At 39.8% G+C, this 17,690-nt stretch overlaps 1 protein-coding gene across 12 annotated transcripts in view; it reads left to right on the top strand.

Moving 5' to 3' along the window:
* The window catches only part of LOC117986168 (collagen alpha chain CG42342), a 440,414-nt gene that overhangs the window by 394,767 nt on the left and 27,957 nt on the right, over nt 1–17,690 (top strand). For all 12 annotated transcript variants that reach the window (XM_069501551.1, XM_069501552.1, XM_069501550.1 and 9 more), the window contains one exon: nt 16,914–16,984. In XM_069501551.1, coding sequence (XP_069357652.1) covers nt 16,914–16,984 — 71 coding nt within the window. The remainder of the gene's footprint in view (nt 1–16,913; nt 16,985–17,690) is intronic.

Genomic DNA, 17,690 nt, shown 5'->3' on the forward strand with positions numbered 1-17,690 from the left:
CCATTTGATCTTAAAAAATGCCATGTTTAATTTGCCTAATATTTTTAAAAATACGTTTTATTTATTGTTTTTTAAAAGCCGTCTTTCGCACTCCGGAGGTCCTACACATTCCAGATTCAAACAGTTCGGAGGGGTTGCGCATCTTGCATGTTGCGCATCGTGAGTGACGACACTAGTGATGCCCCGCGGTGTCGCTCTGATGTCCCTCCTCGCGCAATTCGTTTCATGCCCAATTACTCGTGCACACAGTGTTTGTCACGCGGCCGGTGGCAGCGCTTGTCGCGGTTTTATTTGACGATGCGGCGGTGAAACTGATGAATCCCCATTCTATCCATCGATGTGTAGGTACGCAGTTATATTATGATCGGTCTATGATTTTATCTTTATCATTTAATTATCTTAGCTCGCATACAATTTTAACATCGGTTTAAAAGTGCCGTGAAAAGTGACAGCCTCTTCCCGACATTCGTGTATTGAATGGCAGACGCAAATACTTTTGCATTTACAATATTAGAATGCAAACGTGGATGAATTTATATTTAAAAGTAAGAAGTTAATTATCCCAAAAAAATAGATTTTAGGTATTTACAATTTACACTAACGACAGTGTTCTGACACGACGAGGCACGTTTTATCCAATTTGTAAAGCAAATAACCGACAGCAGAGCTGCGGCCCGCCGTCCCGTCCCGTGTCCCGGGAGCCGTCCCGCCGTCCCGTCCTGTCGCCCGTCCCGTCCCGCCGCCGGCATTCATTTCGAATAAATATCCCGCCCTTTGATCGTTTCGCTATTGTTTGCCGCGATTCACACGGCGCCGTGTGATACCATCCACACTAATTATTTGCACTTTTTTGTGCAAAACCATTTATGTATTTTAGGGGTCTCTGCCAGGAAACAACAAACAGTTTGTGATTCTTAGTAGGTGACTTTTCCAAAACGGATCGAAGTCCATAGACTGAATCCGCCAGATCGGACGCAGTCGCGGACGTGAGAGCCGGTCGACAGTTTCCATGTAGCCATGACGTCAGCTGCGATAGAGTCGCATACAAACTGAAATGTTGCAATCGGCTTCCGTCCGTCCGGAGACAATTAAATACAGAAGTTATTTTTGTAATTACCTACTTAATCAGAATGTGAAATTGTATCAGGACTTATCAGTAGGAAAGTACAAACGACCAAGCTCCTAAACAAATAGCAAATGTCATAATTATTTAGGTTTAACGAGCCAGCGCGCAGCGCCAGCGGCACGGCGAAGGCTAGTTTTCCAAAACTAACAGTTTAGCGTTTCGGATCACGTTAGGAAGTCGGACCGAACAAACGCGAAGTTCACTGTTTGTGTGGACGACGGACGACGGACGACGGACGGAGAGCGGCTCCAGTAGTTATGTGGCACTTGTCGGTCGCTCGTCGATGTCTGATTGCGCGGGGTCGGGGGGTTTAATTAAATATCACACATTCAACGCGCGACCCCGCGACCCCGCGACCCCGCGACCGCTTCCAAGGATCACCTCTTTGGGAAGAATCAAATCTAAGAGCGGTTACACGCTCATCCGATACAAATCCATGAAAATACGTTCCGAAATAGTCATACAACTATTTACATGGTAGCTCCGCCATCCAATTGCTCTCCGTCATCCGTGAGAATACTGTGCCTCGGACATCGGAAACCGGTCCGAGTTTTTTGTATCCGTATTTTCAGGATTCGGATCGGATGAATGCGTACGTAAAACCTTACAACGATTAGAGGGTTATATTTGTTGCTATACTGTTATGACATTCTACAACGAGTCTGTAAATAGTGGCAGATGCGCAGATGGTCCCCAAATCTGCAGCGCATTACGGGGCCATTACCGCTCGTCGTGAACGTAGATAATCGAGTTAGTGGCGCCCCGGGGCCCCGGGAGGGCAGCGCGCCCCGGGGCCCCGGTTGCGCGTACATCGAGTTTAGCCTCGCTTAAGCGTCATACTTCAGAAAGTAATCTTGTTTTTCGCGGAGGGCCCATAAGTGCGTTACGAAAATATTATGTTTAGTGAAATCGCCTGATCGCAACTTTGTATGAAAATTAAGCGCTATTGTTAGGGGTTTGCGTAACGCTGTACGCTGTACGCTGTACGCTGTACCCTGTACGCTGTACGCTGTACGCTGTACGCTGTACGCTGTACGCTGTACGCTGTACGCTGCACGCTGCACGCTGTACGCTGTACGCTGTACGGGATGAAGCCGCTACCTTCGGATACACTGTGACGCGACACTAACGTAAGTAGTCGTCAGTTATGGTCTCATTAGCTGTTAATTCGATAAAGTTATGTATAAGATAAACGTCGTTTCTGTCCATGCATTTCTGAATACAACAAAAACTATGAAACCGATAACCAGTTCATTACCGCCAGGGACGCGGCGGGTGGGGGAAGACTCGCAAATAAATAAATAAAAATCTTTTTATTCGAATAAACTTTCACAAGTACTTTCGAATAGTCGGATGCATCTACCACTGGTTCGGAATGCCTTTCCTACCGAGAAGAACCAGCAAGAAACTCGGCGGTTGCTCTTTTCAAATATTTGATATAGGTACAAGATTATGCCATGTATACAATAGTATTTGCAGTCTTGTGCGTCGCCGGAACGAGCTGCAGGTCAAATCCAGGCTCTTTTATCATTTAGATAATCTTCAATTGTGTAATATGTAATATTTTTTCAGAAGCATATTTTTAATAGATTTTTTAAACTTGTGCAAAGGTAAGTCCAAAACAGTTTGCGGGATTTTATTATAAAAGGTAATACCCATACCCACAAATGACTTTTGGACTTTCCTGAGGCGGAAGGCAGGAGCTGCAAGTTTGTCTCTGTTTCTAGTTAGCCTATTGTGTAGATCACCAATTTTTTTGTAACTAAGACGATTTTGTCTTACAAAAATTATGTTATTATAAATATATTGAGAGGCTACTGTAAGGATATCTATTTCCTTAAATTTCTCTCGAAGGGAATCGCGTGGTCTTAAGTTATAAATTGCGCGTATTGCCCTTTTTGTAATACAAAAATTCTCCCAATATCTGCCGCTTTACCCCATATTAAGATTCCATAAGATATAATACTATGGAAGTAAGCAAATAGCAAAAGTAGGGAATAAAGCATGCTAATGGGCCAAGTTGCGTCGTTGTTGTTGCCAAGTGTCGTTTGTCGAGCCGCTGTCGTCGCGCGACACAACACACATCTGTCATGGCGCCCGCTTCACTTGCGCTCCGCAACTTTAAGGAGGCGAGTTTTCATGTACCTACCTACCCTGAATATCCACAAACGTGTATTAGAGGGACTCCTCAAACCGCTGGCTCTATAAACTTGACATTAGCAAATTGGTGCTTTGGAAACAGTAGACCGTTTGACGATCTCTCTGTTGATTGAGTGAGTGCTGTGCTCCTGTCCGGGAGGTCCTGGGATCGAGTCCCAGTTGGAAACATTTAGATAATTTCTAAATCAGTTCTAGTTCGATCTGGTAGAAGATTTCGTTCGGGGCTCTACCTGTGACGCTGAAACTGCCATACTATTTCCGCTGCCAAGCTTCTGGCAGGCGGCAGGCTGCTCCGCTTTCATTTTAGAGGACATCATCACGTATTCAAAGTTCAAATAAAGTGCGAGTCTTTCGTTAGAATAGTTTTTGATAATCTTCATCGAATTGAAAAAGGTATTTTCGTTAAAATATTTTTTTAAATGTTTCAAAACTTTTGGCCAATTTAGAAATCTTGGGTACCTATATTATGTACTGGATGAACCTACACTTACAGTCAATTACATAGTTGTGGAGCTCGGAAGCGAGCCCCGGCACCGCCCCGCTGCACGCTGTGGCGACTCACTACGTCACGATGAACTCCGCGCCGCGCAGTTTACGAGCCGCCTTACAACCACCGACCGGCTGTCGTACATGCGTCACCGGCCGCCGCGCGGCGCGGTGTGCGCCAGAATATATTACATCGTCGAAACTCAAACTATCGTGTGCTATCGTGCTGACTAAGCACTACATAGTCTAAATATATAAAAGGAAAAGGTGATTGACTGACTGACTGATCTATCAACGCACAGCTTAAACTACTGGACGGATCGGGCTGAAATTTGGCATGCAGATAGCTATTATGACGTAGGCATCCGCTAAGAAAGGATTTTTGAAAATTCAACCCCTAAGGGGGTGAAATAGGGGTTTGAAATTTGTGTAGTCCACGCGGACGAAGTCGCGAGCATAAGCTAGTATGAAATAAAGTCGCTACCCGCGTCTGTATGTATATATGTATGTATGAACGTGCTAGATTAGCCTCAAAATATAGAGACAATAGAGTCAGGAATCAACCTACTGAGAGTCTAGACCTTAGTTCGTTATCAATAAGCTAGGGCGTGGTTGTAGGTAGGAGACAAAATAAAAGAATGTATAAGGAAATACACTGTTTTATTCAGGGAAAAGTCCCTCCAAATCAAAGTTTATCTTTACCATTACTTATTGCTTAATCATTAAATAATTTATTATTTCCTTTTAGAAAAATCTATCGCCAGTTCGTAAAAAAGCATATTTTACCGAGACAAAAGAACTGGCAAGAAAAATTCGGCGGGGTCTATCCACAATTATTGAAAAATAGATACAACTATGGTATTACCATAACATATCCAACCCACATCGGGTATTAGCATAAACTATTACAAAGGAATACCAGATGAATAACAAATTACACATTAAACAACATACATAGTATAACAATATAAATATAAAATCAACAATATTCGCACCTGTAGGTATGTCACAGCTTCTTTTTAAAAATAGGAAAATTAACGAATCTCTACCGTCAAAACAGAGCCATTTATAGCCCTTTGGCTACCCTTTCCATAAGTATAATGATACCAGTTCAAAATAGTTAAAAGACAACAGAGTCAAATACAGTTTAAAGTGTATCATACTTTATCATACTTTACTCTACATAAATACTCTATTTAAATCTACAATTTCTTTATTTCTAAAATATTATAAAATCTTATCTCAGTTTCACCATGTAAGACCTTGATTAGCTGCTATATATATTATCTGTTACGTCTGTAGTCTATGCTAACATTTTGACGTGTATCTGTTTACAAATAAAATGTCTATGGTTTAGAATTAATTCTTAAGCAAAATCTAAAGAGTTTAGTAGCAATTTCAAGAAATAAATAGCAACTCTAACCATTTATCTTATAAACGCGTAGATCTTTTAAACTATGCAACGGATTTTAATGCGGTTTACACCAATAGATAGAGTGATTCAAGAGGAAGGTTTACAGGTATAGTTTAATTCTCAAAAAATTAGAGATCTCTAGGAAAATTGAAATAATGTGAATTAGGTCGGAAAAAATCCTCTCTTTTGAGAGTTTCCAAGGCATGCGCTGCCTAAATGGTCAAAGTTACACGAAAACAATGTATCGTGAAATTGTTGCTTTTAAAAAGTTCTACAGAAAAGTCCGCGATAGCATACATGTATCTTTGAAAGTTGGCTCACAATACTCGATTTTATGATTTTCTAATGTGATCTGAAACAAAGCCTTACTTTCGAGGGTGTTTTATATACTATATTTTTAGGAACCAGAAGCGGATTTTATTAAAAATAACAGTCATTTTATCAAAATAAATGATTTATTTACAATTAGGTTATGCTTTTAAACACAAATGAATGAAAACAGAAATATCGAATCAACAAACAGAGATTTACCTTCTTATGACTTTAAAAGTAAAACATCAAAGTAATCAAATCAAATAAAACATTAAAATAATGGAAAGACTTACTGCAAATTGCAGAAAATCAGGCTGGCGGGCCTAAGACGGCCACTCCTGCATGCGCGACGTCCTCGGCCGCGCCCTCATTGAGCGTCTTTGTTGGAAGCATCCACAGCTGGCGCACAAGGTGACTAAAGACCTGCGCTTTCTTCATGGTCATCATTGTCAGAATCTGTTGAAAGGACATAAAGGTTAAAGTAGATGTAAGAAAATCCAGTAGTTGCCTATTATTTCATCCATCACACATCCAAGGCCCTCATTCACTGGTACACACTTAGCTACTTATCCCATTAATCCTTCACACGCACTTCTACTAACGACATACATCTTCAGGCACGTGTCTCATTCATTCTCACACGTTAAAGCCTATCAAGTCTACATGTTAGAAATGTGTCTGCAGGGCAAAAGCCCCTACGCGTACAAAAACGCGTCTGCAAGGCCGAAGCCCCCAACGCATATGACAATGCGTCTGCAAGGCCGAAGCCCATACGTGTATAACAACACGTCTGCAAGGCCGAAGCCCATACGTGTATAACAACACGTCTGCAAGGCCGAAACCCATACGCATACAACAATGCGTCTGCAAGGCAGAAGCCCATATGCATACAACAATGTGTCTACACGGGCCGAAGGCCAATGCATACAACAATGCCTCTGCAAGGCTGGAGCCCAATATGTGTACAACAACACATCTGCAAGGCCGAAGCCCACACGCATACAACAATGCGTCTGCAAGGCAGAAGCCCATATGCATACAACAATGTGTCTACACGGGCCGAAGGCCAATGCATACAACAATGCCTCTGCAAGGCTGGAGCCCAATACGTGTACAACAACACGTCTGTAAGGCCGGAGCCCATACGCATACAACAATGCGTCTGCACGGGCTCCCGTGTCGCGTGCTCAGTGCAACGCATCGCCAGTGGACCGCCTCAGCTGCTCATCTCATTCTCTCGTGTATAAAGGCACACATATACACATTTGAGCAACTGTAAACATAAAACACATTAAAAACGTCCCACTTACTTTCAGGAGAATTAGTGCAACTTTGGAGACACCACTATCTGGACGCCTGAATTCAAATTTTCCCTCAGCCTGGGAGTCTAATGTCAACAAAGGTCCACATACGAATCTTGTTTAAAAATCTTGCATGTAAATCTACCACCGAGGTAAAATACTGCTACAAAAAGTGACTTGACATTACTTTGGTATTTCAATTTCGTAGGTAACTTATGATCAATTACATCAATGAATTAAGCCAGTACCGAATCGTCGATCAAATGACAATAAATTTTCTACCCCTGAGGGTAGAAAAACAACACCCTTCTAATTGAAACTGTTGCCCCTCTCTAGCTTGGACAGGAGACAAAACTCAATTATTAAAATAAAAAAAAACCAAAATTTACGTCTCGAGCTTTCTGTTGTGTTTGGGTTTGTGTTTGGGTTTGTGTTTGGGTTTGTGTTTGGGTTTGTGTTTGGGGTTGTGTTTGGGGTTGTGTTTGGGGTTGTGTTTGGGGTTGTGTTAGGGTTATTTTAGGGTTGTGTTTGGGGTTGTGTTTGTAACGTTGTGTTAAATAAAATAATGTTTCTTTAAATTATCTGGCTTTATTTTAATATTTACACTTGGATTATCTTAGTAATTAATATTAATACAATGAGCTTAGTGTGCACGGATCTGGCCAACTCTTACAAGTGAAAGTCTATCAATTGACGTTGACACATGACAGGTGACACCTACGTACGACATTGACAATAATTGGTCACTTGTCTATGAGTTGTCTCTGCTACATCATCCCCTTTTATTTTTTAAAAAAAATATCTACATAATCATCCAGTTACAATTTTGAAAAATTACTTACATATATCATCCCCTTTTAATTTTACATAACTAATCATCCCCTTTTAAATTTACAATTTACATAAATTATTACTTAATTAATTTTATAATATTATTGTGCCACACTTCTTAAATTTACTACAATTATTGACTCTTAAACTACCCATTCAACCAGCGATGGACAGCCTGTCTGATTGAAACACAAAGTCTACGCCGCCGGTCGAATATGAAACGAGGTTCTACTATATTGTACATTATTTTTGTCTATTATTACATATGCTCTATATCCATTATATCTAACAATTTCGCCTTCTGACCAAATATTCTTACTTGGCTCTTTTTTGAACCAAACTTTTTGCCCTACAGTAAACTTACTTTTACATCGACTTGTCTTATTATAATTTTTTATATTTCTAGTTTGTACATCATTAAACTGTTGAGTTACATTCTGATTTAACTTAGGTGTTAGGTATTGTGAGCTAACAATCAACTTAGTTTTTAAATTTCTATTCATTAGTAGCTGACTGGGGGAAAAATTTGTACCAGAAACGGGAGAAGCCCGATATTGTAATAATGCTAGCCTTACATCAGTTCTATCTTCGTGGCATTTTGTTAGCATTTTCTTCGCAATTTGTACCCCTCTTTCAGCCATACCATTCGCTTGGGCATATCTTGGACTAGTATAAGTAAATTTAAATCCCCAATTATGTGCAAACTCTTTACATTCCCTCGAATCAAATGGAACATGGTCAGATATTATTTCTGCAGGTATTCCATGAGTACTAAAAATATCTTTTAATGTATTAATTACACTTGTAGCAGTTTTACTGGATATGTATTTTATCTCTAACCATTTAGAATAATAGTCATATACTACTAAATAACTTTTCCTTCTAAAGTCCATGATATCTATACCTAATTTTAAAAATGGAAGGTTGGGAACTTTATGTGATAATAACGGCTCTTTAACATTACTATTATGATGCGTTTGACAAGGAAAGCATTTCTTAACATACTCTTCAATGTGAGAGTCCATATAAGGCCAGTAATACAACCTTCTAGCTGTCTGCTTCATTTTTGACATACCTACATGCCCTTCATGTAAAGTTTTAATGACATTCAATCTTAAACTCTTCGGTACTATTAACCTATCATTATAGAAGACTAAATTATCGTCCACACTAAGTTCAGCTCTTAATTTATGATAACTTCTTATTACATCTGGAATATGAGAAATTTTGTCCGGCCAACCATTCTGTATAAATTCAATTATTTTTAATAACTCTTCATCTTTAGAACTTTCTGAGATTAATACTAATTTTTGTTCATCTGTGCATTCTAATTTCTGTGCTAACCCTATACAGTGTATGACTTCATACATATAAGAATCATCTGTATCATTACACTCCTGATACGACCTTGATAACAAATCTGCTATGTACATTTGTTTACCTTGTAAATATTTAAATTCAAAATTATATTTTAACAACTTTAACTTTAATCTCTGTAGTCTAGGAGACGGTACCTCATGTAAATGCTTTTTTAATAAACTTTCTAATGGTTTATGATCATTAACTACGGTAATCTTATGACCATAGATATAATAATGAAATTTCTTAGTTGCCCATACTATACTTAACAATTCTTTTTCAATTTGGGAAAAATTACATTCTGCAGGTGTTAAACTTCTTGAAGCAAAGCAAACTGGTTTACCATTTTGAAGTAAACAGCATCCGAGACCACTCTTTGATGCGTCACACTGAATCGTTATAGGCAATTTACTGTTAAAATTCTGTAAAATGGGTGCTTGGCTTAATTTAATTTTAACATTATTATAAACATTTTCATGAACTTCCGTCCATAACCACTCAACATCTTTCTTTAATAATAACTGAAGCGTTGATGCAATATCAGCCAAGTTAGGTATAAATTTTCTTAAATAATTGACCATGCCAAGGAAAATCTGTAACTCTTTTTTATTATTGGGACTTTTCATATTAATAATTGCACTTACCCGCTCTGGGTCTATTTGCATACCTTTCTCAGAAAAAATATGGCCAAAATACTTCACCTCTTTTAATTTATATTGAAATTTATTCTTATTAAAGCGAACATTATGTTCTCTAGCCCGTTCAAAAACCTTTTTTAATATTGCATCATGCTCTTGTTCAGTTTCATCACATATTAACAAATCGTCACAGTACACTATCACGCCTGGAATATCTCCAAAGGCTGTTTCACTATATTTTTGGAAAATTTCCGGTGCTACTGATAAACCAAATGGCATTCTTAGGAACTTATAACAACCAAATGGACTATTAAATGTACATAAATCATTCGAATCTTCTGAAAGTTTAATATTATAAAAACCATCGGATAAATCTAGCACTGAAAAATACTTTTTATTACAAAGTTTAGTTATAATTTCATCAATGGTGGGAATCAAATGATGTTCTCTTATTAATACTTTATTAAGATCTTTAGGATCTAAACAAATTCTAAGCGAACCATCTTTCTTTTCTATAATAACCAAGTTGCTTACAAAACTTTTAGGGTGATCGACCTTCGCGATGACTTTGTGCTTCACCAGAGCTTCCAACTTGTCCGCAAGGCGATCCTTCAGTGCGTTAGGCACTCGCCGTGGGGGTCGCACCGCAGGCTCCACGCCAGGTTGAATGCGTAGCTGCAGTGAGCTCTTAAACTCCCCGACTCCCTGAAACAGTTCGTTATTCATATTAACTATTGAGTCTTTACTCATTTTCATATTAGTATTAGTGCAACTTGTAAGTGTATTAATATTATTATTAGTATTTAAGAGCCTAAGCTTTACCAAAGAGCTTAGCCCTAGGATCGGTCTAACCGGTTCATTAATAATTAAAAACTCAGTGTTGAACCACTCATTGTTATTAATATTATTATTAGAATATACTTTTAATGTGACCTTTCCTATAGAAAATAATTTTCCTCCACCAAAGACTTCTATTATGGTTTTTGTCTCAGACATTTTTATTTTTGTCTCATCATCGACAATTTTTTTAAGGTCCCGCAAACTCAAAACATTTATTTGGGCCCCCGTGTCACACTTAAAACAGACCCTCTTATTTTCAACTTGCAACAACGTATTCCATTCATTTTTAGTAAAATCTATTGAGTATACTAGTCATAAATCATGAATGTTATTAATATTATCCAGCTTTTGATTCTTAGACATACATCCTACACTAAAATGATTTAATTTTCCACATTTTAAACAAGTTTTTCCAAAGGCTGGACACTGCCTAGGACCATGTACCTTATTACACTTTTTACACTGATAATTGTTTTTATTCAAGTTATTTTTATAATTATTTTGACAATTTTTCTTATTATTAATATTATTATGGGGCCTACTATACTTAGCTTTGCTATTGTTGCTCGCCGGGGTAGTCAGCTGCCGGGTTGTGCTTGCTGCTGCCACCGCATTCACCTCCGAGCTGTGTAGCACCATAAGTTGCTGACTGGACAGCTCCGCTGATCGACATATGTCCAGTGCTTTGTCCAGTGTGAGGTCCTTAATTTCTAATAATTTTTGTTGCACTCGTGTCTGTTTCATGCCGATGACGAGTCTGTCCCGTAACATCCTGTCCTTTTGTTGACCAAAGTTACAGCTGTCTGCCAGTTTTCTTAAGTCTGAGTAAAATGTGTCAAAATTTTCTCCGTCTTGTTGTACTCTTCTATTAAAATTGTAACTTGCCATTACTTCATTACTTTTCGGCTTGAAATATTCGTCGAATAACTTGATAACTTCCTCTAATTTCGGTTTATCTTCTTTTTTTAATACGTTGAGGTATAGTTCCAGGGCTGAAGATCCAATGCAATTTAATAATAATGCTGCTTTTCTTGGTTCAGACAACTTCTCAAAACCCGCCGCCAGCATAAATATCTTAAACGAATCCTTGAATTTTTGCCACTGCTGCCAGCACGTATCCAAATCTTCCAGATCTATTCCTCGCGGCATCTTAAATTCGACACCACACATGTCGCCTTGCATCGTAGTCGTTGCCCCGTCAGCCATTGTCTTTGTTCAGTCCAAACTTGTAATCCGTTTTAATCTGATGTTTTGTTCGAAAACGGCTGCGCCATGTAACGTTGTGTTAAATAAAATAATGTTTCTTTAAATTATCTGGCTTTATTTTAATATTTACACTTGGATTATCTTAGTAATTAATATTAATACAATGAGCTTAGTGTGCACGGATCTGGCCAACTCTTACAAGTGAAAGTCTATCAATTGACGTTGACACATGACAGGTGACACCTACGTACGACATTGACAATAATTGGTCACTTGTCTATGAGTTGTCTCTGCTACAGTGTTAGGGTTGTGTTAGAGTTGTGTTAGGGTTGTGTTTTCCAAAAACCGAAAAGTCTTTCTCCATCTTAGCCACTGTGGGTAATATCCACAGTCCACACTTGTGCTCATATGCTCGGAGAGTGGACAGAACTGTCGGAAGGGATAACATTTTATCATTTCCCCGGAGAGAAAATGTCTTAGCACATGCTAACCCTGCAGGAGTGCTATCTAAATTCTGTAAATAGGTGGCAGTTAGGTATATTTCACCAACAAAACTATATCAGTCTGTTTGACCTTATCAAAACCGCTCGGCCTAGCTGGCCTTAGCAAATGTTTTAATCAAAATAGTCCTTTCCATTAAAATTGGATTAACGCAATAGAAAACTGTCAGCAAAGGTTTACATGTGCTCAAGTACTGTTTACATGTGTAAACAAGCACTACTCCTTTGTAAAATCGAAACGGTAAGAATGTTTAACTGATAACGAGCGTAATTTTATCACAAAGACAAGTGAGCAAAGCTGGAGCAAGGTATTTGCTTTCTGAATTCTCAATGATTCAAAGGAAGTACTTTACTGGAACACGTATCAAAATCACGAACACTAACTTTAATAAAACGGAACGCTCTCACCAATCATCGCGAACAAAGGTTGTCACCTCGCGAAGAGAGCAGAAGCACGTAGCGGTGTGCGCGGCATCGCGCAGCAGGACCTGTTACACCCGCCAAGGGCGCAGGAGCTCGAGTGGCGTGCGCGCCATCGCGCAGCAGGACTAGCTAGCTGTTATGCTCGCCAAGAGCACCGTAGCACCAGCGGCACACGCGGCACAGCAGCGCAGCACCAGCGAGCCACCTCGCTCACCAAGGGCGCTGTAGCCTGCAGCGGCGTACGCAGCGCGGCACGGCGCAGAAACACCAGCGCGCCGTCTCGGTCGGCAAGAGCGCAAAAAGGTGCGGCAGCGGCGCAGCATGGCGCAGCAACACCAGCGCGCCGTCTTGCTCGCCAAGAGCGCAGAAACACGCGGCAGTGGCGCGGCACGGTGCAGCCACATTAGCGCGCCGTTGCACTCGCGGAGAGTGCCGAAGCTCGGAACAGCATGCGCGGCATGGCGCCGCCACACTAGCGCACCGTTGCGCTCGCGAAGAGCGCCGAAGCTCGGAGCAGCGTGCGCAGGTCGCACCTCCGCACCCACGCCAGAGCATGGCAAGCTTCGCACTCGAGCGGAATGCCAAAGCCCGCAGCCAAGTGCGCAGCATTGTGCCAGAAATTTCGGAAAAAGAAAGATAAAATCAATGTGAGCACAGTGTTTAAATGTAAGTAGCTCCTAGTCGGTTAAGTACGCCTGTCCTTAGTACGACAGGTTTACATATTCAAACAACGATCTAACACAACATGAAAATTGATTTCTAATGTTATATCAGCAAAACTCGTAAAATAATTTGATTCTACCACCTGGCTGTCAATGACACGTAATATGCAAAATAATTCGAGACACTGAAAGTGTTTAGCAATCGACTCGAGATAAGTTCAATCCACTGTTAATCAAAATATCTATAGGTACCCGCTGTAGAACTGCAGTACAGTAATTAACACTGACTTTACTGGCAAAAATAATAAATCAACTCGTCTACAAATTATGATTTCCTCTTTTACAAAAGAACACTGAATTTAGCCAAAATTTGTTTTTATAACAACTGTCTGAGATTTTCGGGTAGTCTGAAAATTACTATTTTCGTTCGCTGTACTAGATTTTTCATTAGGCTTTAGCTTTTCGTTCCTTATACTTTGTGATTATAATTTCCACATAGAAATAAACATGTTTTAAGAAGCACACGACTAAAACTACGCTTTCTAGTCTTAAACTGCGATTTTGAATTGCGGGTATCTCGGCGAGATGCTCCGTAACTAATGTTTAACAGTAATTTTACGTAGATTTGTTCATAACCTCAATAAGGATGTTACCAATATCATCCTTTTGCGGGCACAACGGAATAAATTCCGTTTTAAAATTGGCCCAAGACAAACCGATCATTTGTGGACCCATTCGTTTAAACACTTTTGCACAACAAAATCGTTCAGACAATTACAAATACGCGAAACTATTTAACGGTTATGCCATCGATTGAGGTTAAGAACATGATCAATTTCTTTACGCCATGCATTAATGTCCTTAAAAGCGGCATCAAAATAAGAAGTAAAGAAGGTTGGATCTCACCTGGTTTATTCCGCCAATCGCACTCACTATTTTCTCCGTCCTAACCACACCAAACAATGCCCATTGGAAGCCATAGAGCTTACGCGGTGTGGCGAGATCTCCACAGACCTGGTAGTGTTGCGGCGCTGCAGCGTCTGAACCCACTCGGATAGCGATGATGGCGTCTGAACTCGCTGCTGAGAAAGCGGCGGTCCAGGCGAGAAGGGTGCAGTTCGCCGCGGCGAGGCCGCCGGCGTTAGTGAATGGGACATATAAGAGATCGACTAGCCCGTCTTTTATTATTATTTGACTAGACTACGCTTATCCTCTATCTCACTGAGGCAGTTTTGAATAACATCGAGTATTTGTCGAAATTCTGGGCTGCTAGGGTCTAAAAGATGATCACGTGATTTACAAAACTTTGTTTTATGCTTAGATCGACCACTTGATTTAGACAACTGCATTATTAAAAACAAGTAGGGTAGATGTCAATTTTCTAAGGATTTTACACGAACAATTTAATCTGGACAAAAATATTTGAACTGGATACATCCACGTGGGCAACGCGTGCTTAGCTAGGTATAAAGTCAAACACCAGCAGAACTTTCCTCAACCGCGGTAAGTCGTGACATTTTATGGATCTGTTGAGGGTAGGACCGCTATCTAATCCGGCGCTGACGGGAATGAACAGTACGAGATCTAGACCTATTTCGTACACCAGAACAGCTACTCTTATAATATGAGTGATGTTTAGTATTAAGCAAACGTAAGCAACTCTTATCGCGACGTGATCTCAAGCCATTTCTATCACAACGCGAACGTGAACGTGTTCTATGATGGTGTCGGTCTATGGTGTCGGTGCAATCTGCTTTGAGTACAAATACGCTTTGCCATACGGCATGGCGACTCACATGACATTTAACAACAGCAAAATTATGATGTCATCACAAGTTATTGAACTACAAGTAAGAAGGTTAAACTCTGTGTTTATCGCAAAACAAAAAGCTGTATGTGGGCACAAGTACATCCCCACTTCTGATTTTAGGAACCAGAAGCGGATTTTATTAAAAATAACAGTCATTTTATCAAAATAAATGATTTATTTACAATTAGGTTATGCTTTTAAACACAAATGAATGAAAACAGAAATATCGAATCAACAAACAGAGATTTACCTTCTTATGACTTTAAAAGTAAAACATCAAAGTAATCAAATCAAATAAAACATTAAAATAATGGAAAGACTTACTGCAAATTGCAGAAAATCAGGCTGGCGGGCCTAAGAATATATATTATATTATACTATTTATTCTTATCAAAATAAAATAGTTGATCATCTGTAATATTCAATTTAAACGAAAATTGCCCTTTACATCATTTAATTTAGAATAATATCTTACGAGATATCACAAAACTAAAATAATATGAAATATCGTAAGATTAAAACTAACGCGCAACAAAACGAGACGGAGGCGGCGCGGCGCGGCGCGGGGCGGGCGGACTCTCCTCACTGACACCACACGAGTAGATATCTGACACCACATTAGTAACTATCTACGTTGCATCCATGCGAAGCCGGGGCGGGTCGCTAGTCTTAAATATATAAAAGGAAAATGGTGACTGACTGATCTATCAACGCACAGCTCAAACTACAGGACGGATCGTGCTAAAATTCGGCATCCAGATAGCTATTATGACGTAGGCATCCGCTAAGAAAGGGTTTTTGAAAATTCAACCCCTAAGGCGGTGAAATAGAGGTTTGAAATTTGTGTAGTCCACGCGGACGAAGTCGCGAGCATAAGCAAGTATCTACTAAAAACTAATATCTACTTAAATCAGTACATAATTGTGTTATTACCAAGTACACTGCAATTCTCCAGTTTACAAAAAATTTCAAAAAAAAAAAGCCGACTTCAATAACCACCAACACTAAAAAGTAAAAAAGAATTTAATCTATTACCCAATATATTATGTATACAAGAGTTATTATAGTTCAATAGTAATATTTTTTGGAGCCGGTGCCAAATAGCCGCACGAACCGTCTATCTACTCTTCATAGTGTTTTGCGACTCCACATTGGCACCGACTCCAAAAAATATTACTATAGAACTACAATAACTCTTGTAAACATAATATATTGGGTAATTAATTAAATTATTTTTTAGTTTTTAGTGTTGGTGGTTATTGAAGTCGTTTTTTTTTTTTTTGAAAAAATTTTATTTCACGATTTTTAGTGGTCCCATTGTACTAAAATATGCTATGCCTGGTTAAAACCCTACTGTTTACAAAGCTATTACACTGATCGCGAGCAATTTACTCTTATTAATTGAGGAGTTCCGTTCTCCATCTCCGAAGATATTCATCAGATCTTTACCAAATTAAAATGGGACTACCTCGGAAGTATGTCCTACAAAACAAAAAAAGAATCATCAAAATCGGTTCATAATTGACGGAGTAATCGCGTAACAAACATACAAAAAAAAATGAAATAAAAACATACAGTCGAATTGATAACCTCCTCCTTTTTTTGAAGGCGGGTTAAAATAGCTTTAAATCAAAAGGCTAGTATATAACTCACTACTTGAACTGTTGACTACATTGTTGTACTACCTTCGTTTATAGAGCACGATGTAAGCGTCTGACTGAGGTACCTACTTTGTTTTGGGAAGGGGATTCTAAATAAATTTAGAATGAATAAAAGATAATTAGAAGTAGGTATAACCTACATCTATATAAGCTGAAATTTAAAAAAATCGTGTTTCATTTCCAGGTCCCCCCGGGCCCCCCGGCAAGCGCGGCAAGAAGGGCAAGAAGGGAGACTCCGGCGAGCCCGGGCCCCCGGTACGTACATTACGTTACACGTTGCACCAAGCGACGCATGCGCTTGGAGTATTTCCCACAGCTCCAAGGACGTCTGGCGCACCGCGCACCGCGCACGCACCATGTCCCGAAGCGCTCAAACTACCTGATGGTGGGCTCGCATCGGAAAAGTATACAATTTAAAGGCGTCTTTAAAGTTAAACTTTGAGGGCATCTGGCAGGAGGATGTATGGATACACCAGTTGTCTGGCAGGAGGATGTATGGATACATCAGCTGTCTGGCAGGAGGATGTATGGATACATCAGCTGTCTGGCAGGAGGATGTATGGATACACCAGCTGTCTGGCAGGAGGATGTATGGATACACCAGTTGTCTGGCAGGAGGATGTATGGATACACCAGCTGTCTGGCAGGAGGATGTATGGATACACCAGCTGTCTGGCAGGAGGATGTATGGATACACCAGTTGTCTGACAGGAGGATGTATGGATACACCAGTTGTCTGGCAGGAGGATGTATGGATACATCAGTTGTCTGGCAGGAGGATGTATGGATACATCAGTTGTCTGGCAGGAGGATGTATGGATACACCAGCTGTCTGGCAGGAGGATGTATGGATACACCAGCTGTCTGGCAATGCTTGACGTGATTTTTACCTAATACTTTTCCAAAGAAAATATAAAAAACTAGCTTATGCTCGCGACTTCGTCCGCGTGGACTTCACAAA

This window comes from Maniola hyperantus, chromosome 10, assembly GCF_902806685.2.
Source record: "Maniola hyperantus chromosome 10, iAphHyp1.2, whole genome shotgun sequence".
Classification (NCBI taxonomy): domain Eukaryota; kingdom Metazoa; phylum Arthropoda; class Insecta; order Lepidoptera; family Nymphalidae; genus Maniola; species Maniola hyperantus.